General features: G+C 38.0%; 1 protein-coding gene across 2 annotated transcripts in view; it reads left to right on the forward strand.

The window, feature by feature from the left end:
• yod1 (YOD1 deubiquitinase) overlaps positions 1-10179 on the forward strand; it is a 36171-nt gene extending 25992 nt beyond the window's left edge. For both annotated transcript variants that reach the window (XM_068057258.1, XM_068057260.1), the window contains exon 3: positions 1673-10179. In XM_068057258.1, the coding sequence (XP_067913359.1) occupies positions 1673-2376 (704 nt within the window). In that variant the 3' untranslated portion in view covers positions 2377-10179. The remainder of the gene's footprint in view (positions 1-1672) is intronic.
• Positions 10180-22037: the final 11858 nt, after the last annotated feature.

Consider the following 22037-nt stretch of genomic DNA (forward strand, 5'->3'; position numbering starts at 1 on the left):
CAGCAGAAACTCTATAGTGGCCTGCATTGGAAATCATGGACATCTTGCCCCTTCTCTGTCTTGTCCCTTCTCCTCTGTCTAGACTGGGATGCAGGTACAATTGTCGTCATCCTGACTGAGATTGGTAGACTCAGCACAGACCAGGGATCAAACCTGGGACTTTCTGATTTGTATGCATCAGTGTCACTCTGAGCAGTGCACTTGTTCATTGAGCCTTTGGAGGAGATCATTATCAGTAATTTTCAATAACAAAAGTAAAAAAAAAACTAGATCCACTAGAGCTACACAACGAAGCATTACTTAATTTTCAGAATTATTAATACAAGTCCTGTAGTATTGCTCTATGATTGGTATAGCCCAGGCCTGTCTCCGATTACAATTTAACAATAATAAAATAGATCAGCAAAAAAAACTCAAACTCAAGTCAATCCATTTGCAAATGAGAAAGAAAATGGTGCATGGAGTAGGAATAATTTGAAAATAGTTTGTTTTTTCATTTTTCACCAACACAAAACACAGCAGTGACTGCTGTGTTTTATTTTTGGCACCAGACTGAAGAAAAGAGGGATAGATTTATACTGATATAAATTAATATTTAATTATTTTTATTTACTGATGTTGAGAACTGACTTTTTGTTTGCCTGGCAGTTGTGTGGGAGGTAGTCTGAGCCCCAGGCATGGAGGAAGTAGGCAGGAGACAAGGCAAGCTCTGGTGGTTGGGACCAGGCATCTAGAATGTTGGGTGTAATTAGAGTTTGCAGATGAGACCTTTAACAGCAATCACCTCTCTTAATAATTGTTTCTTGGGATGGCTGTAGGGACTGAAGGTGAAGTTGATGGGAAAATGTCAAAATTATAATTTTTGTTGTAGAATGTGATTGGTGAAATAGGGAGTGTAATTTAAAAAAAATTGTGAAAAGATTTCTGTGTGGCTCTATTCTGTACTGGATAACAACAAATCTAAACCCATTTATATTGCAAGGTTCATAGTAAGACTGAGCAAGTACTACATGAGTTGTTTTTCAGGCTGTGGATTTATTTTTGTGGTAGCTTCAACCAAGATGAGTGTGGAGATGTCACAATTCCCGTATCTTTTTATTCCTGGAGAAATTTTTTGCACATTGTAACTGTCTGGCTTTGTTCCTTTGTACTATTAAGTGTGATGCAAGAATATGTTTGCCAGTGTGTGACACTTGAAGTGTAATTAACAAACAAGTGCAGACATGCATCTAAAGATATATCAATAGTGGATATGTAACTGTAAGATAGACTAGGTTGTGTGAACCATGTTAAATATCCCAATTCCTTGCAAACATTTCTGAATTACAAAAATCTGTTTTAAATAGTCACTAGAATTTTGCATATTTTGCTTGATGCCAATACGCACAAACTGTCATAATCGTCACAAGTAGATTTTAGAGAGCTACATTATTTGAGTGTATGCATGGCCATTTAAAAGATTCTCTTGTTGATGCAATTTTTTAAATAAGTCTCTCATTAAATTAAATTTTTTCTGTGCATATGTGTATTTTCTATTTTTGTGTAAATGGTCAGTATTAAGCTCATGTTTGTGACTCCTTTTAATTATTTAATGATAATAACTCTTGAATTTGTTCTAAAGTAAGCTAGTTCGGTTGCATTAAAAGTATCAGTATGTTTGTTTTTCTTGCAGGAGATACTTTGATTGTGGAAGAGGAAAGGGATGCATTGAAGACCAAAGCATCTGTGTCAAAGTTTGGTGCTAAAAGTTCCGATAAGGATACTTTCCAACAGCTGACCCGGCATGTTGTCCCTGCAGATAATTCATGTCTCTTCAGGAGCATCCACTATGTGGTAGAAGGAGGTATTTGTGAGCCAAACTGTGCTCCAGAAATGCGAAACCTGATAGCACAAATTGTGGAAAGTGACTCTGATACATACACAGAAGCTGTGCTGGGAAAAAGTAATTGGGATTACTGCAATTGGATTCGACAGAATGACACGTGGGGAGGAGCCATTGAAATCTCTATTCTATCCAAGTTTTACCAGTGTGAGATCTGTGTAGTGGACACACAAACTGTCCGAGTCGACAGGTTTGGAGAGGATATAGGCTACACAAAGCGTGTCCTCCTGATTTATGATGGGATCCATTATGATCCATTAGAACAACAGTTTGAAGATCCTGAAACACCCCCACAAACCATCTTCTCTACAGCTGATGATGTTGTGCTTGCTCTGGCACTGGAGTTGGCAGACGAAGCTAGAAAGAAACGACAATTTACTGATCTGAATAGATTCACATTGCGATGTGTAATCTGCCAAAAGGGGCTGGTGGGTCAGGTAGAGGCTAAGGAGCATGCTAAAGAGACTGGACACACCAACTTTGGGGAGGTGTGATGGCCAGAATAATGTTATCTACCTCACATTCCTAGAATGTACTGGAATTATTGATCTCTAGGAATGAAATGGAATTTTAAGGGTTTCTTTCACGCTGAGATGATTAAACCATGAGCTGATCAAATTGTTGGTTGTTTGAAAAGGTTAGCCCTCATTCTTGAATTCCTGTTTACATAGTAGGAATTGCATTAGACTTCTCTCATTCTAGTTTACTATATTTAACAAAAGGTTTATGTTTTAATAGTTGTAAAAGTTAAACTCCCAAGTGTGATAGCCTTTAAAATTACTTTACCCAACAAATAGTATTAGGTGCCTGAGAATTATGGATACTAATATGTAGATTGCCAATGGTTTCTGAGTCTGACATTTGGGTTGTTTTTTTTTCCTTACACGTATCTAAATACATGGGCAAGCGTCATACATATTTGGAAAGTCTTTTATTTCAGAATAACTCTAGAAAAATGAGCTATGTGCCTATATACTTTTAAATTGTTGTGAATATTCATTTTAGAGGAGTCTTAAGATTTAAAGTAGTTCCATTGCTCCAAGGGGATGCCTTTTTGTAATTTAACAACTGTTTTGTGATCAGCTCATGGAAATCACAGGCGCATCCTTGGACCTTAATCCTGACTTGTGTCGACAAGCTCTGGTGTACTTGTAATCTTTTTTAAAAATTCTTCATTCCTTTGAATCATCGCTATTATTTAGGCATTCTCCTAATAACTTGCACTCCTAGCAAAAAAGGAGCTTCCATGGGCAGGCCGAAAATCCTATCAACAGAAATCTGCACTCTTTATATGTATAATGGGATAATGTATCGCAGGGCTAACAATTATCCCCTTAACCACAGTTTAATGCAACTGAGACCTCATAAGATGTAAAGGCCTGCCCGGGGTCTGCAATTGAAACCCGACCCAACCCGAGTCCTTTGATTTTTTTTTTCCCTGCACCTAAACCACCGGAAGGAAGTTGATTTATATTAAAGAGGTTGTGCTCTACCTTGGATGGAATCACTCACTGCAGACTAGTGCGGAGTCCGGATGCACGTTTACCGCCTTGACGTCCTGGCTGTCACTGTGTCCAACCCAACCCGACCCAAGCCCGAATGCCAGACCCGAAAGAGCGAGCCGACCTGAACCCGACATGTCGTCTGGTTCGGTTTGGGTCGGGTAGCCATGCTGTAATAAGATACTCACCGCATTATTTCAACTACTTTAAAACACAATAGATATTATACTGTCAGCCTGCTACATTCATTTATTTACAATTATGATTGTATAGAAGCAGAAAGACTATCTACTGACTGTATAGGTACTTTAAATTAATGAAAGTAGGATCAGTCCAAATAAGTTAAAATATCTGAATCTCGAAGAAAGCAGCCTTTTACTGATTTCCCAATGTGAAGTTTGTACATGGGCAGTGAGATTCTTATGTTCCCATTTGAAGCTCATGTACCAGTTCTCAAAGTTAAACTGAAGGTACGACAAAAAGCAGGTTTGTAGATGTCCCAGTCCAGAAGCCTCAAAGAGTTGCTAATCAAGTTCAAATACACAATGGTGCCTCCTATGCATGGAATTATTTGACAAACTGAATATGTATTAATACTTTTTCTATGTGTAATTTGATTAGCACTTGGGCCAAATCTTGTGATCCTGATTGATTAACAAAGTTAAGATCTTGCCAGCATCATGTTGACTGCTAGGCTTTGGTCTCCATCTTAAAGATTATTAAGGAAAAATGGCTTAAATTATGGATGAATCAAGACAATTTTATTTATTGGTCATTCCCAAACATAATCGAAGAAATGCTTTAGAAAGTTATATCTAAAGCTAACTTTTAATTCACATTTACTCTAACATAGTGAAAATGTTCTAATTGGTGCAGGACTAAACTCTTTTAAACACAATCATGATATCTTGTACATAGTATACATGCACATGAAAGAAATATCAGCATTGTGCCATTTGAATGCTTGTAGGTCTTTTAATATTTGTGGGTTTGTTTTTAAAGTATTTTGCATGACTCAAATGCATGGTGAAACTTCAGTGATATAGCAAACTCAAACTTTATGAAATAAAAACAGAAAATGCTGGAAATACTCAGCAGGTCGGGCAGCATCTGTGGAGAGAGAAACAGAGTCAATGACCTTTTCATTAGAACTACTTTGTGATGTTACAATTCTGCCTTATCTGTCAAATTTTAAGCCATTTTCATTTTTTAAACTCTGTTTACAATTTAGTCTGGTAATTTAAGTTGAGTCACCGCAAATGAACAAATAAATCAGGTGTGATATAGACAGTTGTCCAGCCAGCATATGGATGAGTGCAATTAGCTGTTTTTGTTGTGCCGTCTTTTATTATTACAAGGTCTGCAATACTTTTTTTTTGTATCGCGCATGGAAATTTAGCATTTGTATTGCTAAGTATATGAAAACTATGTTACAAAAATTGTAAATGCATCAACATGCCAAATATGACCATTTCATAGTAGAGGGTTAGGGGCGGTGCAGTGGTTAGCACCGCAGCCTTACAGCTCCAGCGACCCGGGTTCAGTTCTGGGTACTGTCTGTGCGGAGTTTGCAAGTTCTCCCTGTGACCGCGTGGGTTTCCGCCGGGTGCTCCAGTTTCCTCCCACATTCAAAGACTTGCAGGTTGATAGGTAAATTGGCCATTGTAAATTGCCCCTAGTGTAGGTAGGTGGTAGGAGAATGGTGGGGATGTGATGGGGAATATGGGGTTAATGTAGGATTAGTATAAATGGGTGGTTGTTGGTCAGCACAGACTCGGTGGGCCGAAGGGCCTGTTTCAGTGCTGTATCTCTAAATTAAATTAAATAAAATAAATGTGTTAACTCAACAAAGTGAATGCTGGTTATGCTGGGAAATAAGATCACTTTCCTATTTCAGACCCTTTCAGCCAGCACTCTCAGTTTAAGTGTAAACATCCTTAGATACAGAGTGATGCTCCCTTTACTCTGTTGCAACAATGTGCCTTATCTCCAAACTCAGCAACACATAACGGACTGCATCTCAGAAGAACAGTGTATTGCTTTCTATTTCTCACATCACCAAGTTAGTATCAAATTAAAAGCAGTTTTTCACTGTACATACTTATCCAGAAGGGACTGCATTGAGTTGATTTGAATCCTATTTCAAGTGGGCAGCAGTTGAAGAGACTCTCATCTCAGTGTGGACTGGAGATGAAAAGCCAGGTTACATTTCTGTGCCAGTTCACCCTTTGCAGTAACATATTTAATGCCTAAAAACATGTTTCTTTGAAATACTTTATAGGGCCATACAAGTTTACAACAGAAAAGGAGACCATTGTGTCCTTACCGATAAATCCAAAACTAATCCCACTGTCCTGCTTTCACTTTTTGCTTTAAAAGGTAAAACTATCTGTCCCTCATTTTATATGGTACAAATTTCCATGCTCTTAACAACCGAGTAAAGAAATTTCTACAAATCTCTCTCACGTTCTTGGTGATCGTTTTAAATTGATGAACATTCATCACTGACTCCCCAACCAGAGGTGCTGGACTTTCTCTGTTCACCTTTTTAAACCCCTTCATTGTAATGTTATAAACCTTTTAGCTTTCTCTGCCACAGTGAAAACAATCACAGTAGTTTGAGTCTTTCCTAGAGTTTCTCATATCTGGAATCAGAATCAGAACAATTTGAGATGAACAAAAAGATGAGGATTGGGGAAAAACTATTCAGTAAATTATTGAATTGTTAATATTTCTGCTGGTAGCTTAAATGTGCATAGGACTCTTACTGTGCATTTTGCAAACAGCTGCAGTACTACTGTGAGCCTGCTAGAGGCATCCTGAGCTTGTAGATGTAGAAGTCAAATTTTAAGAGCACCACCAATACATTTTGTAGCATTGTGCCTTCATGCAAGGTCAGATTTTTGTTGGGAGGGGGAGGAGTGGGTGTTGTGTGCTGGGTGGGAGAGAGGTTGATTGTTTTATATACTCTGATTTTTTTTAAAAGAAATTTTGGAATAATTTATAGTATTTTTGTCATGCAGTTCCTTGGGATTAGAATTTTCAGTTACGTACAATTTCTTTTATTCCATTCATTTTATTCAATCCTATTCAACATAAAAGACAAATGTATTGTAATTTAGTAGCGTAGCTGCTAATTGTTCAGCTAAAAGATAAGTGAAGAAGACTAGTTTGGCCTCACCCAGTGTTGATGTCCACATGAGGTCCCAAAACCCTTAAGAGATTATACTGGGACATAGTGCCTTTTTCGTTAATAAATGATTCAAAATTCCAGAAAGGGCACAGAGAAAATAGGAAAATGTCTGTGCTTTTTAATGGTATGGAATTGTAAGATGATGAGTAGGACAACTATTTTATACAGGTCACGTTTACATTATAACAGGGATAGTTGGCAAAGGTCTTTTTTGTACTCAATCATGCAGAGATCACATTAAGTTCGGGTTTTTCTAACTGATTTAATCTTTATGTTTTGCAAGATCTGTTCCTCTATAGTTATCAGTATAAGGCATGCTCTGACTTCAGCCAAAGAGCCAAAATGTGATTTTATATTTGTCAGTCATGAACTCTGTGCTTCGCAAACAGGAAATGGTCAAATTTTTTTAATGGATCTCCATCACCTAAACTTGATGATTCAATACAACTTTGCAGCTGCATAGTAAAGGTAGATTTTTGACACGAGCATAATCTGATGACAATATGCTGCTCCTGAAACAAATAGTGACTAAACTCCAATTTAAAAAAAAAATTTAATTGCCTGTTAGAGATTTCTTGTAATATGTGGAAATTTTTTTTTAAAAAGCCTCCGGTTTTGTCCATTAGAATATCATAATTTCCCTCTGTATATGTTAATTACATTTTCTAACCAATGCAGCTCAGGCTCATGTAATTCCTATATTCAATGTATAGAACCTCTGTATTAAAGCTGAGTTTATCCTGCTAATAGGCACGATATACACCTGTGAGCATCTTGTAAATTATGAAAGGATAATGGAGAACAAAAATATAAAAATCATAATGTGTCCTAAATTGCTAACCTAGGTGAGGAATGACTAAGTAAAAGGAGGTAATGTGAATGTGATCACGAGGCTTTTTTTTTTACAGTAGGGGGAAAAGGGTTAGAATTAGGGTTAGAACTGGTTTCTGAGAAAAATATTTCTTTGAGTAATCAGCATAAGCTGTCTTACATTAATCTGAGCAATCTTATTCGAAATTAGACTTGAATAAGCAATCAGTGCCCAATTGGCATTAATTAACATTACAGTCGGACATTCTTGGAACCTAATATTGATAGGAGCATGTAAAATAATGTATGGTTATGAGTATAGTAAGGCAGTAAGCTCAAACGGTAGCCATATAATTTTCCTGTGAACCCTTGGGTGATTTCCTGTATGATTTTTCCTAATATTACAGAAGAATTTCCATTTTCACAAAATTGAGCAGTATGTTTAAGCCCAGGACATTACCGAGTGTACTGCAGTATTGCAGCAATGGAGTTTGTTTTTAATTTAACTACAGGAACTGGTGTTTGGTGCAAGGATGAGAAAATTAAAAGTGGTTGACTACAAAATTGCCCAAAGACTAAAATTATTTCCCTGACATTCTGACCTTAATATGGTTTGAAAACTTTTAAAATGTTGTAACAGCAGATTAGGTCAAAAGTGAAGCAAGTGTATAGTCAGTACAGAGTATATATCTAATAGGTTTATTCCATTTACAATATTGTGAATTGTAACTTCAATTAAAAATTGCAATTTCATATTCATCAAATATTTTAGATGTAATTGTAAATTAACATATTTTAAATGGCTTTTGGTATATAGTTTGTTGAAAGAAGTTCAGATTAACTCATGAATACACGAGAAATGGGGCTTGAAATTAACTTGGATCTGCCAGACAGAGATCAATGCATTTGACAATGGATTAGCAAATACATTTCAATACTAGTTCGTGCACACTACAGTGTGCCACATACTGATTTTTTTTGTGCAGGTCTTTTATAAACCTTCCCAATAAGCCTGAGAGTTTGAAGTACAGTAAGTACTTGTTAGTTTATAGTTGAACAAGGGGTGTGTTTGTTGTGGACTAGTAACTTCTGTCAGCTATTGATCCCACTGTCCTGTAATTCAAGAGCTTTGATTTTTGTGGATTAATAATGTGCCTTCAGGATGATCCTTCATGCCTGGCAATTTTAGATATTAAATTTTACCGTAGCTTAAGCAAGATATTAATACAGGTTTCAGAGTAATTAATAATCAAACTTGTTTCTTAAGATGGCTAATTGCTGATTTAGGATGACTGGCTTATTAGTATACCCTAAACTGAACAATTCTTTTTAAACAGATTTTCTTTTTTTTTGTGGGGGAGGTGGGATTTGATTAATTCAGGTGCTACAGGTTGCAATATTGGCACTTTAGTAGGAAAACAAAGAAAATGCTGGAAACCACCTTTTGGCTAAATCTTGCCAGGTTATATACCGTGGATGATAATTTTGTCAACTACTTAATTTTTAACTAAAATGAAAGACATGGTGTGAAAGACCTGGTTCTTAATCTCTGGAATTCTCTTCTGAAATCCCTTTATCTCATCAACATTCATCTTTCTGACCAAGCTTTTGGTCACCTTTCTTGGCCCAGCTTTTGTTTCCGTGCATCTTCTCTGAAGTGCCTCAATGTTTTTATGTCAAAGACACTATGTAAATGGAAGCTGTTGTTATTAGTGGAAAATGAATTTAGTTCAAGGCTCAACCCTAAAAAAGGAAGATTGCAATTTTATTGGTTTGCATATACTTGTCTTACAGTAAAATTTACAGCTACCTTGTTAATTCATAGTATATAATACTAGTAATTTAACTGCTGGTTCTTCTAGTCAATGCTGAAAGCTAACTAAACTATTTACCGGCATATGAGCTTGTATCCGGTTCTATTTAAATTTTATATAATTTATAATTACTTGATTCTATGAGAAGACTACTTATAGCAGCTGTTTACAGAAACAAAGTTCAGGGTGTAATAAGTATTTTACTATATTTAATGGCTAGCAAACATCGTAAAACTCAATTTTCAGGATAAACATCATTCAAAACAGAGATATGAACTGTACATGGGTCTGTCCATGAGCAGAATTCAGGAGTATCGGCAAGGAGCTTCAAAATATTACTCTGTAAGGCTTCTATAAATTGACCAGAGCTTGAAGTTCCAACAGTTCTCAACATGTTATTGCATGAATACCAGTACAGGTGTCGCAAGGAATATCTTTATCAACTGAAGTGATTATAATTGTCATTCATTACAAATTCTAATTCATTTATGTGATACAAGTTGTCAAAATTTTAATTTGAGAGCTCCATCAGAAGCCCCCCCCCCCCCAAAAAAAAAAATTGCTGTTTTAATTAAATGTTTACAGATCGAACCAGAAATGTCCTCTGCAATAATTTGGAATTGATGAACGATGCCTTGTGTTCCTGTAATTCCGTTTCATTTACCAAAATTTAAATGTTAAATTCAGTACTTAAGTTAATCCCCCTCACATACTAAGATGCATTGGTCATTTTATATTGCTATAGTTACAGGTGCAATGGGATGTACACATCTTAAAGTTCACTGCTTTTCTAGTTAGCTGTAACCTCCATAAATCTAGAATTAAAACTATCTTGTTTTCTAAATCATGAACTCTACTAAAACCTGATTTGTTCTACTGACCCAAGAATATCTAATATACAAGATTCAGATTACAACCTTTATATCCATAGTCAACATTAATATTGTTGCACTTATTGCTGAGCTAGGGCTTTTTTGGGGGGGGTCAATGATGACTCTGCAACCTCAAAAACAAAAATCAAGTCCTACAATTTTGAATCCAAAATATTAATTCAGGCATAGTCTTTCAGGACAGCTCGTATTTGATTAAAAGTATAGTGCTAGCTGCTGCTTGATTTTCTTAAATATAAGAAAAAGAACTTGTAAATTCAAGTGGGTTCCTGCATTTTTATCACTAGTCTAGGATTACTTGCAAGAAAATTCACCCAGCCTTGCAATCTTCTCTAGTCAAATAATGTAGATGTTCGAAGTAAAAAGAAAAGGATAGGGACAGATGGGTATAGGTGGAGCATGGATAAAAATGCAACGCTTGCAACTTGTGAAGTTTATATAATGCTAATGATTTATGAAAGATGCATAACTTGTATGTTTGCACTTCATTATGGTGTTCTGTATATCCAGTTTTGAAACTAATGTTAGGCACTGCATTTATATTTGAAGCCATAGTTGTCTCTTTAATACTCATCTGTGTGCACTAAAATGAATCAAGTAACTTATAAACATTACCTTTCTAAAAGATCTGCGCATGCATTTCTCAGATTCAGGAGAAATGTGCTAACATGCAGGTATCAGATTGGTGCTTCTCAGGACCTCTCACAGCAATCTGTTGGTTGTTGAGCTTAATTGTCTTTTGGTATATGTGTTTGTATATAATATATATATTTTGTTCAATGTCTAATGATAAACATGTTATTTATGCAATGTGACTTAGTGAAAATGGGAGATATGGTTTTAATTGTGAGTCTTAAATAGCAGTGTAATTTTGCCTAAAGTAGACCTCTGATATTGGAGTACGACTTTTCAGCATTATCTGTATAAGCTGTTTACAATTGACTGCTGCTACAACTACTTGAGTACAGTGTTTATGCCATTGGTTGAAAAAAAAATCCATGAATTTTATTGTATCCACCTTGGCTCACTTGCTGAATTTAAGGTCATCTGTAACTTATACTTTTTTTCAAAAATAAATTGCTAACAATGTCATGTGAGCTGATTCTATTTTGTATTTGCATATTTCCTTAACCCCGACAGTGGAATTTTGCTTTTTTTACTTTCCATCAGAGTTTTCTCTGATCGAAGATTTTCTGCTATGAAAGGTTATGTGACCAGGAAAAGGCCATAACAAGCAGTAAGCCTGACTTTTATTTCTCAGCCGCCTTATCTTTTCTTTCCGGAGTTTAAAATGAACCTTATCCGCATGACAGTACCATTTTCTGTTGTGGACACACAATTATGTATTTGGATTGATATTTTGTAATCCTTGTCACTTATATTAGCATTAATTATTGTTACAACCAAGGTGGGAGGAGTGCACTGTCTTTTCGAGTTCCACTTCTCCACAGGTCACAACATTTTAAAAAATGTTTGCCTAGTTACCAATGCAGTCAATCATATATTCTACTCTTTTTATCCCAGAATAAAATACACCAACCAGGTTTCTTTAATAAACAACAAAATTATCAGTTTATTATAAAACAAGACCAGCAGTAATGAAGCAAAGCATTAATGCACAGATTGAAATATGAAAGTTCCCCTTTTTTAAATTCCTCTCACACACTGAAAAAATACAAAAATTCTCTCTGCAGCGGTCATGTTACAAAAAAAGACAAAAAAGAATACTTTGGCCAAATACTTGCTAATTCTTGAAAAAAGAGAAGATATGGAAAAATGTCAGTCGTCCTTTTTTGGTTTGGCATCCCAAATATGCATAGACGGCTGTCACTGGGATCTTTCTAGAACAGTTCTTTTCAGGCAATTGTTGATCAGTTTGGCAGGCTTTTCTGGGAGAAATGTGGCATCGGTGGTTTCTCTCAGGCTTTTCAGGAGAAATGCTGCATCAGTTTCTCTATTTCTTACACTTGATTCTCAGGAAGTTCTCGAAGATGGAAGTGGGTGAGCTAATGGTGGCTGCTCTCAGGGCTGATTTTCTCCAACTATCTTCAAAACCATACACACCCCACACACTGTCCAAAGCGAAACCAAAAACAATATCCCAAGAATCAAGCCTCCTGACCCCTATAAATCTTGACCTATCGATTCTCTATGAACATCTTCCCTTGGTCATCAAGGTGTCCGTCGTTTATTGTTTAAAGCACATTACTTCTTCCAGCAAGACTGTTTTTAAACAACATTTCCGTGTCCTTTCAATGAACTGTCAACAACAAAGCAAAGTCCAGCCTCTGAAATCTTAAACCTTCCAGTGAATCCCTCTTCACAATTTAAATACAAGTCCTCAAAAACATATACTTAACAAAAAAATATAGAAGCACTTTTGTAACACTATTAATAAAGGGAAAAGTATTTCTTCTGACCTGAATTAACTCTTTGCCCTGTTACCCGCTCCCCTCCCCTGCCCAACCAGCCCCTGTAAGCAGAATTGTTGAGCAGATAGAAAATTTGAAAATACTAAAATAAATCCTTTCTATATTAATACAAAGGTGCATGGTTTCAATAATACCTGAAATAGTTTTTGCAAATTGTTGAGCAATCCAGATGATCTTTCCCTCTTTGCATTAGGTTGTGGCAATAGTGTTTGTCCTCTGTTATATCGGTGCTGGGCAATGTTTGCTAGGAACTAGGCTGAGATTGCCAAATTAATTTCATTCATGACCCATCACCAAGACTTTAATTCCATTAGTTAATAGCATTAAACCCAAGTACCAGCTGTGAAAAAATCTTACTTTGAGTCGACTTTTCCAATACCTTCCTCATCAGCCTCGGTTACCTGCATCATGTCTTGCACTAAGCCCAAAGTATTAATTGACAGTCTATCCCCAATGCGCTAAATGTCAAATAGGAACATAGAACTTAGCAGGACTAGGCCAGTCAGCCCTTTGAGCTTGCTTCGCCATTTGATAAGATCATAGCTGATCTGGTTATGATCTCAACTCTACTTTCCTGTCTGCCCCCCATAACCCTTGACTCCCTTGTCTATCAAAAGTCTATCTAATTCAGCCTTGAATAAATTCAATGACCCAGCCTCCACTGCTTTCTGGGGAAGAGAATCTCACTGACTAATGCCCCTTTGAGAAAAAACATTCTCCTCATTTCTGTCTTAAAAGGGAAACCTCATTATTAAACTGTGTCCCCTAGTTCTAGTCTCCCCCCACAAGAGGAAACATCCTGGTATCCATTCTATCAAGACCCCTCAGGATCTTGCGTTTCAATAAGATCACCTCTCATTCTTCTAAACTCAAATGTGTATAGGTCCAACCTGTTCAACCCTCCTTCATAAGATAAGCCCTTCATCCTCAGAATTTGTTGTGAACCTTCTCTGAACTGCTGCTAACACAATTATATCCTTTTTCAAATAAGGAGACCAAAACTGTACACAGTTCTCCAGATTTGGTCTTACCAAGGTCCTGTACAGCTGCAGTAAAACTTCCCTATTTTTATACTCTATTCCCCTTGCAATAAATGCCAGTATTCCATCTGTCTTCCTAATCATTTGCTGTACCTGCATACTAACCTTTTGTGATTCATGTACCAGGACAACCAGATCCCTTTGTACCATAGAGTTCTGCAGTCCCTCTCCATTTAAATAGTATACTGCTTTTCTATTCTTCCTGCCACATTGTACTCCATCTGCCAAATTTTTGCCCACTCACTCAATCTATCGAAATCCTTTTCTAGGCTCTTTACCACCTCTTGACAACTTGCTTTCCTTCCTATCTTGGTTTCTTCGGCAAATTTAGCTACCATACATTCAGTCCCTTCATCCAATTCATTGGTATAAATTGTAAATAGTTGAGGCCCCAGCACTGATCCTTGTGACACTCCACTTGTTACAGCTTGCCAACCCGAAAAAGACCCTTTTATCCCTGCTCTCTGCTTCCTGTTGGCCTATTAGCTAACCAGTCCTTTATCCATCTAATATGTTACCTCCTACACCATGTGCTCTTGCATAGTAACCTTTGTGGCACCTTATCAAATGCTTTATGGAAATCTAAGTACACCACACCTACAGGTTTTCCTTTATCCATCTTGCATTCTGTCCTCGAAGAACTTTAATAAATTATTTAAACACTATTTCCCTTTCACAAAACCATGTTGACTCTGCCTGATCCCATTATGATTTTCTAAGTATCCTACTATAATCTACTTAATAATGGATTCTAATAAATTCCCTATGACAGATAGGTTAATTGGCCTATAGTTTCCAGCTTTCTGTCTCTTTCCTTTCTTGAATAAAGATGTGATATTTGCTGTGCCCTTGTTTACAATTCCCTCTTTGGCCTTGCTTTCTTTTCTGGGACTGAGTTAGATTCTTGATATAGACAAGTGAGTCAAGTGTGAGACAGACAGGAAAGTGGAGTTGTGGCCACATTCAGATCAGCCATGATCTTATCAAATGGCGGAGCAAGCTTGAGGGGCCGAATGGCCTACTCTTAATTCATACGTACGTATGTTCCAACCTATGTCCTTTCATGCACTGAGTCTGGCCTCCTCTACGGTCCTATTATTCATTGCACACATTTAATTCACTTTCTTCCTCTCCTCTGGGACATCCTCAATAAAGCAGTTCTTGCCACTCTTCTCTGTGCATCTAATAGCATCTGCCATGCCATTAGTCTGCCTATTTCTACTAGCATTGGATTTCATAGAATCATTTATGGCACAGAAGGAGGCCATTCGGCCCAATGAGTCCATGCCAGCTGTCTGCAGAACAATCCAGTCAGTCCCATTTCCCTACTCAATCCCTGTAGCCCTGCAAATTTATTTCCTTCAAGTGCCCATCCAATTTCCTTTTGAAATCATTGATTGTCTCTGCTTCCACCACCCTCGTGGGCAGTGAATTCCAGATCATTACCACTCACTGCATTTAAGAAAAAAACAGTTCTTCCTCCCATTCCCCCACATCTCTTGCCCAAAACCTTCAATCTGTGTCCTCTAGTCCTTGTACCATCAGTTAATGGGAACACTTTTTCCTTGACTAATTTTTATAAGCCTGTAATAATCTTGTACACCTCTATTAAATCTCTCCTCAATATCCTTTGCTCCAGGGAGAACAACCCCAGTTTTTCCAACCTAACCTTGTAACTAAAATCCCCCATCCCTTCAACGTGAAGCAGCTTAGTATTTTCTTTAATTGCCAAATAAACAGTACATTGTTATGAGAGTGCTTCTATTTTTTGTAAAATATGTTTTAAAGACTTATAGTTGAATTATGGACATTGATTCAATTGGAAGCTTGAGATGCTGAACTGTGGTTTTTTTTTTAAGAAGAGGTCACCAGAAGGATTCCTGGACATGGCTTGTAAACAAGCCCTTACTGGAAGGCATCTGTTTTCAGATAAAATACCAACAGGGAGCTTGTTGTTTTGACTTGGAGAAGATGTTTACAGAGAAGTAACAGGTCAAGATTGATCGGGGTCAGGAGGCTTAATTCTTGTGACAGTGTTTTGGTTTTGCTTTGGACAGTGGGTTAGAGTGTGAACTGTTTGGAAGACAGTTGTTGTTTTTTGTCTGCCAAAGAACCCAGCTCATCTCTTTCTCTCTTGGAAAGAAACCCTGCATATCCAGTGCGTCACTCTCCTCTTTCCTCCTGTATTTGAAGAAACCCTGTCTGTTGAATGTGTAGAAACTGAAACCACTGATGCCGCATATCTGCTCTACGGCCTATCTGAAGCCTCTGTAGCTGCATTTCTTGGAAAGCCGTCCAAACTGATCTTCAACATTACCTGGAAAGAACTGTCTGGGAAGATCCCAGTGACAGCTATCTATACGCATTTGGGATGCCAAACCAAAACAAAGGATATCTTTCCATATCTTTTTTTCCTTTAAGAATGAGCAAGTATTCAGCCTAAGTGTTTTTTTTTTTTGCAACAGGGCTCTAAAGCAAAATTCCCTTTTATTTTTCCGGTTAACCTATGTATGTGTGTGTGTGTGTTTGTGTGTGTGTGTGTTGAGTGTGAGGGGCTAAGATAAAAAGGGAACTTTTATACTTCAATCTGTGTGTTTATACCTTACTTCATTCCTGGTTAAGACTTGTCTTACAATAAACTAATAATTTTTTTGTTAAAAAAACTGGTTGGTGTGTTTTATGCTGGGATAAAAATAGAGTGTGATTGACTATCGGTAAGCGGGAAGAAATTTAAATATGTGTTGTGATCCATGGAGAACTGGAACTAGAATAAACAGTGCACTCCTCCTGCCTCGGTCGTAACAACATAAATGCAAGTTTTTTGTTATCTACTGCTGTACCTTGTCCTCTTTGATTTTCACCACAAGTCACATTGATAGTATCACAGACATCATATGCCACGCCCCCATAAGATTGAGAATTAATAAACATGGAAACTCTGAAGGGGTGGGGAGTGTAATAAGGAATTTTTAACTTTATAAACCAGACCAGGTAATGTTGTAAGATCTATTCCTGGTGGTGAGTGCATTGAGCTTGAAGGACAAAACCTTTATAGTTATATAATAAATCCATAATTGGAACTCTCAGAAACCTACAGCCCAGTTAAATTTTTTCCACCTTATGTTTGTGCAAACAATGAAAGAAAGTTTCAAACAGGTGACGCAGGTGTGATGGTTTGAATGGTCTCCTGTGCTGTAAGATTCTATGACTAACAGGGTGGAGGGCAGGAACCAATTTGATTCTGACATTCTCCAGTCCTACCTTACAAATGATTTTATTGTTTGATGGTGATATCCTCCAATCTCACAGAGAAAGCTTAATCTCAAAACCATAGGTTGTGAAACTAATTCTCGACTTATAAAGTTCGTGGGCACTCTAATGCAATTTCTGGCTGCCATCAACTCTCACTGCAATATGGGACAAGACAAAAAGGAAGTTGTGAAATGCTATAAATGACCAATCTTATTTAAAAGAAAATTCTGGTGGCAAAAAGACATTACCTAATTTTCTGATAGAACATTTATTTCTTCCTCATACAGCTTTCTAATTAAAAAATTAGATGTACAGATGTGGGAAAAGAAATCTTTCAAAGTTGCTGGCATTATTAAACCGCTCTCATTTTTGAGGACCATGACACTTTTTTTTCAGTGTACCTTTCTATCACCTATATGCTCTGCTCTTTTGCCACCTCTTACCTGTGTTTTGCTTTTCAACCCAGAATAGGGACATACTAGACATTATAAATGTTCTTCAAGTCCCAGCTTATCTGAGCAAGATCAGTTAGGAAGGGGGAGAGGATTACAGCTAAACCAGAATTTCATATGTCTGAAAGTAACTTTTTGCAACAGCTAATATATTTGGTACAAGTTCACAGAATCACAAAATTACTACAGTGCAGAATGAGGCCATTCAGTCCTTCGTGTCCACACCAGCTCTCCAAAAGAGCAATTCACTTAGTGTAATTCTGCCACCTTCTCCCTGTAGCCCTGCACATCCTCCCTTTTCATATAACAGTCTGATTCCCTTTTGGTTTATAGAAATAAAGAATTTAGTTTTACTAAACATTAACAGGTTTATTAGATATTACACAAAATCTAACAGGTTTATTAGATATTACACAAAGTCTAACAGGTTTATTAGATATTACACAAAGTCTAACAGGTCAGGGAGTGACAGTGAGAACACGAGATAAGAACTGTGGAGCTAATGTTTATTCATTATTTATAATTGAGAAACACCATAACTCAGCATGACTTCACGCCAAACAGTAATCTGAAAAACCTTGCAAACTTTGAAGAGTTAGAGAGAATACAGAACTGTCTGTAAATTGGACTAAATGCATATTTAATCTGCAGAATTAGTGACCCAAGCTATAAAACTGGATTGGATCCCTTTGATTTGATAGGACGTCAGTGCTATGAATTCAATTGGATTCATGCTTATGTATTTTGTTTGCTATATAGGTGCTTGCTCAATAAAATTCCTATCATTCGGTGCTTTTTGAGGCTTGGGCTTTATAATTCTGCAATTTCTGAGAGATGATCTTATTGAAGCATATAACATTGAATGGGCTTGACTGGGTAGATGCTAAGAGGATGTTTCCCCTTGTGAGAGAATCTAGAACAAGGAGGCATACTTCCAGAAAGATTTCAGATGGAAATGAGGAGGTATTTCCTCTCTCAGGGTTGTGAATGCTTGGAATTCTGTACCCCAGAGAACTGAGGAGGCTGAGTCATTGAATACATTCATGGCTGTGATACAGAGTTTGAATTATAGAGGAGTCGAGGGTTATAGGGAACAGGCAGGAAAATGGATTTGAAGCCACATGCAGATCAGCCATGATCTTATTGAATGGTGGAACAGGTTCGATGGGCTTTATGCCATACTCACATGATCATTACAGCACAGAAGGAGACCATTCACCCCATCTTGTCTGCACCAGCTCTTCAAATGAGCAATTCACCTAGTGCCATTCTCCTGCCTTCTCCCCATAACCCTCCATATTCTTCCTTTTCAGATAATAGACTAATTCTCTTTTGAATGCCTCAGTTGAACCTGCCTCCACCACAATCTCAGGCAGTGTGTTCTAGACATAGGAATATAGAAAATAGGAGCAGGAGTAGGCCATTCGGCCCTTCGAGCCTGCTCCGCTATTCATTATGATCATGGCTGATCATCCAACTCAGTAACCTGTTCCGGCTTTCGCCCCATGACGTTTGATCCCTTTAGACCCAAGAGCTATATCTAACTCCTTTTTGAAAACATACAATGTTTTGGCCTCAACTGCTTTCTGTGGTAGCAAATTCCACAGGCTCATCACTCTCTGGGTGAAGAAATTTCTCCCCATATCAGTCCTGAAAGGCTTACTCCGTATCCTTAGATTATGACCCCTGGTTCTGGACTCCCCCGCCATTGGGAACATCCTTCCTGCATCTATCCTGTTACGTCCTGTTAGAATTTTACAGGTTTCTATGAGATCCCCCTCACTCTTCCGAACTCCAGCCAATATAATCCTAACCAACTCAATCTCTCCTCAAATGTCAGTCCCGCCATCCCAGGAATCAGTCTGGTAAACCTTTGCGGCACTCCCTCTATAGCAAGAACATCCTTCCTCAGATAAGGAGACCAAAACTGCACATATTATTCCAGGTGTGGCCTCACCAAGGCCCTGTATAATTGCAGCAAGACATCCCTGCTTCTGTACTCAAATCCTCTCGCTATGAAGGCCAACATACCATTTGCCTTTTTTACTGCCTGTTGCACCTGCATGCTTACCTTCAGTGACTGGTGTACGAGAACACCCAGGTCTCGCTGCATATTCCCCTCTCTCAGTTTATAGCCGTTGAGATAATAATCAGCCTTCCTGTTTTTGCTACCAAAGTGGATAACCTCACATTTATCCACATTATACTGCATCTGCCATGCATTAGCCCACTCACTTAACTTGTCCAAATCACCCTGAAGCCTCTCTGCATCCTCCTCACAACTTGCCCTCCCACCCAGTTTTGTGTCATCTGCAAATCTGCAGATATTACATTTAGTTCCCTCATCTAAATCATTCATGTATATTGTGAATAGCTGGGGTCCTAGCACCGAGCCCTGTGGTACCCCACTAGTCACTGCCTGCCATTCGGAAAAAGACCAATTTATCCCTACTCTTTGTTTCCTGTCTGCCAACCAATTTTCTATCCATCGCAATACACTACCGCTAATCACATGGGGTTTAATTTTAGATGCTAATATCTTATGTGGGACTTTGTCTCAAGGCTTCTGAAAGTCCAAATAAACTACATCCACTGGTTCCCCCTCATCAACTCTACTAGTTACATCCTTGAAGAATGCCAGTAGATTTGTCAAGCCTGATTTCCCTTTCGTAAATCCATGCTGACTCTGTCCAATTCTACCCTGTTCTCTAAGTGCTCTGCTATAAGATCTTTTATAATGGACTCTAGAATTTTCACCACTACCGACGTCAGGCTGACTGGTCTATAATTCCCTGCTTTCTCTCTATCTCCCTTTTTAAATAGTGGAGTTACATTAACTACCCTCCAATCTGTAGGAACTGTTCCAGAGTCTATAGAATCTTGGAAGATGATCACCAATGCATCCACTATTTCTAGGGCACTTCCTTAAGTACTCTGGGATGCATATCTCAGGCCCTGGGGATTTATCGGCCTTCAATCCCATCAATTTTCACAACACCATTTCTCTACTAATACTGATTTCCTTCAGTTCCTCTCTCTCACTAAGCCCCATGTTCCCCAACATTTCTGCTATGATATTTGTGTCCTCCTTTGTGAAGACAGAACCAAAGTATGCATTTAGTTGGTCAGCCATTTCTTTATTCCCCATAATAAATTTCCCTGTTTCTGACATTCTGACCTACATTTGTCTTCACCAATCTTTTTCTCTTCACATACCTGTAGAAACTTTTAGTCAGTTTTTATGTTCCCCGCAAGCTTGCTCTCGTACTCTATTTTCCCCTTCTTAATCAATCGCTTGGTCCTCCTTTGCTGAATTCTAAACTGCTCCCAATCCTCAGGTCTGTTGTTTTTCCTGACAAATTTATATGCCTCTTCCTTGGATCTAATGCTATCTCTAATTGTCCTTGTAAGCCATGATTTGGCTACCTTTCCCGTTTTACTTTTGCACCAGACAGGGATAAACAATTGTTGCAGTTCATCCATGTGCTCTTTAAATTTTTGCCATTGCCTATCCACCGTCATATCTTTAAGTAACGTTTCCCAATCCGTTATGGCCAACTCGCGCCTCATACCTTTGTAGTTTCCTTTACTAAGATTCAGGACCCTTGTCTCAGAATCGACTACGTCACCCTCCATCTTGATGAAGAATTCTATCATATTATGGTCGCTCGTCCCCAAGGGGTCTCGCACCACTAGGTTGTCAATTATTCCTCTCTCATTACACAATACCCAGTCTAAGATGGCCTGTTCTCTAGTTGATTCCTCAATGTATTGGTCCAGAAAACCATCCCGTATACGCCCCAAGAATTCCTCCTCTGCGGTATTGTGACTAATTTGATTTGCCCAATCTTTATGCAGATTAAACTCACCCATAATTACAGATGTTCCTTTATTACATGCATCTCTAATTTCCTGTTTAATGCCATTTCCAACATCACCACTACAGTTTGGGGGTCTATATACAATCCCCACTAACGTTTTTTGCCCCTATGTGTTTCTCAGCTCTACCCATACAGATTCCACCTCGTCAGAGTTAATATCTTTCCTCACTATTGTGTTAATTTCATCTTTAACCAGCAATGCAACTTTTGCTTTTTGTCTGTCCTTCCTAAATACCCCTGGATGTTCATTTCCCATCCTTGGTCACCTTGCAGCCATGTCTCCGTAATCCCGACTATATCATACCCGTTTACATCTATTTGTGTGATTAATTCATTCACTTTATTGCGAATGCTCTGCGTGTTAAGGCATAAAGCCTTAAGGCTTGCTGTTTTTACATTACTTGTCCTCTTCCCACTATTTTTCACTGTGGCCCTGTTTGATTCTGGCCCTTGATTTCTCTGCCTATCACTTTTCTTATTCTCCTTACTGTCTTTTGTTCTTGTCTTTGATCCCCCGCACCCACCCCCCCCCCCCCCCCCGACTCCTTGCAAAGGTTCCCATCCCTTAACCACTCGCATGAAAAAGTTTTTCCTCATGTCGTTTTTGCTTCTCTTACCTATAACTTTCAATCAGTGCCCTCTTATTGTCAATCCTTCCATGAGTGGGAACAGTTTCTCACTATCTGCTCTGTCCAGACCCCTCATGATTTTGAATACCTCTATCAAATCACATCTCAGCCTTCTCTTCTCCAAGGAAAACAGTCCTAACTTCTCCAATCTATCTTCATAACTGAAGTTCTGCATCCCTGGAATCATTCTGGTGAATCTTTTCTGCACTCTCTCCTATTATGTTCCTCAATTGACGGTATGGATTAACTTTACAATTTTG

Source organism: Heterodontus francisci, chromosome 25 (genome assembly GCF_036365525.1).
Source record: "Heterodontus francisci isolate sHetFra1 chromosome 25, sHetFra1.hap1, whole genome shotgun sequence".
NCBI classification, from domain to species: Eukaryota; Metazoa; Chordata; class Chondrichthyes; order Heterodontiformes; family Heterodontidae; genus Heterodontus; species Heterodontus francisci.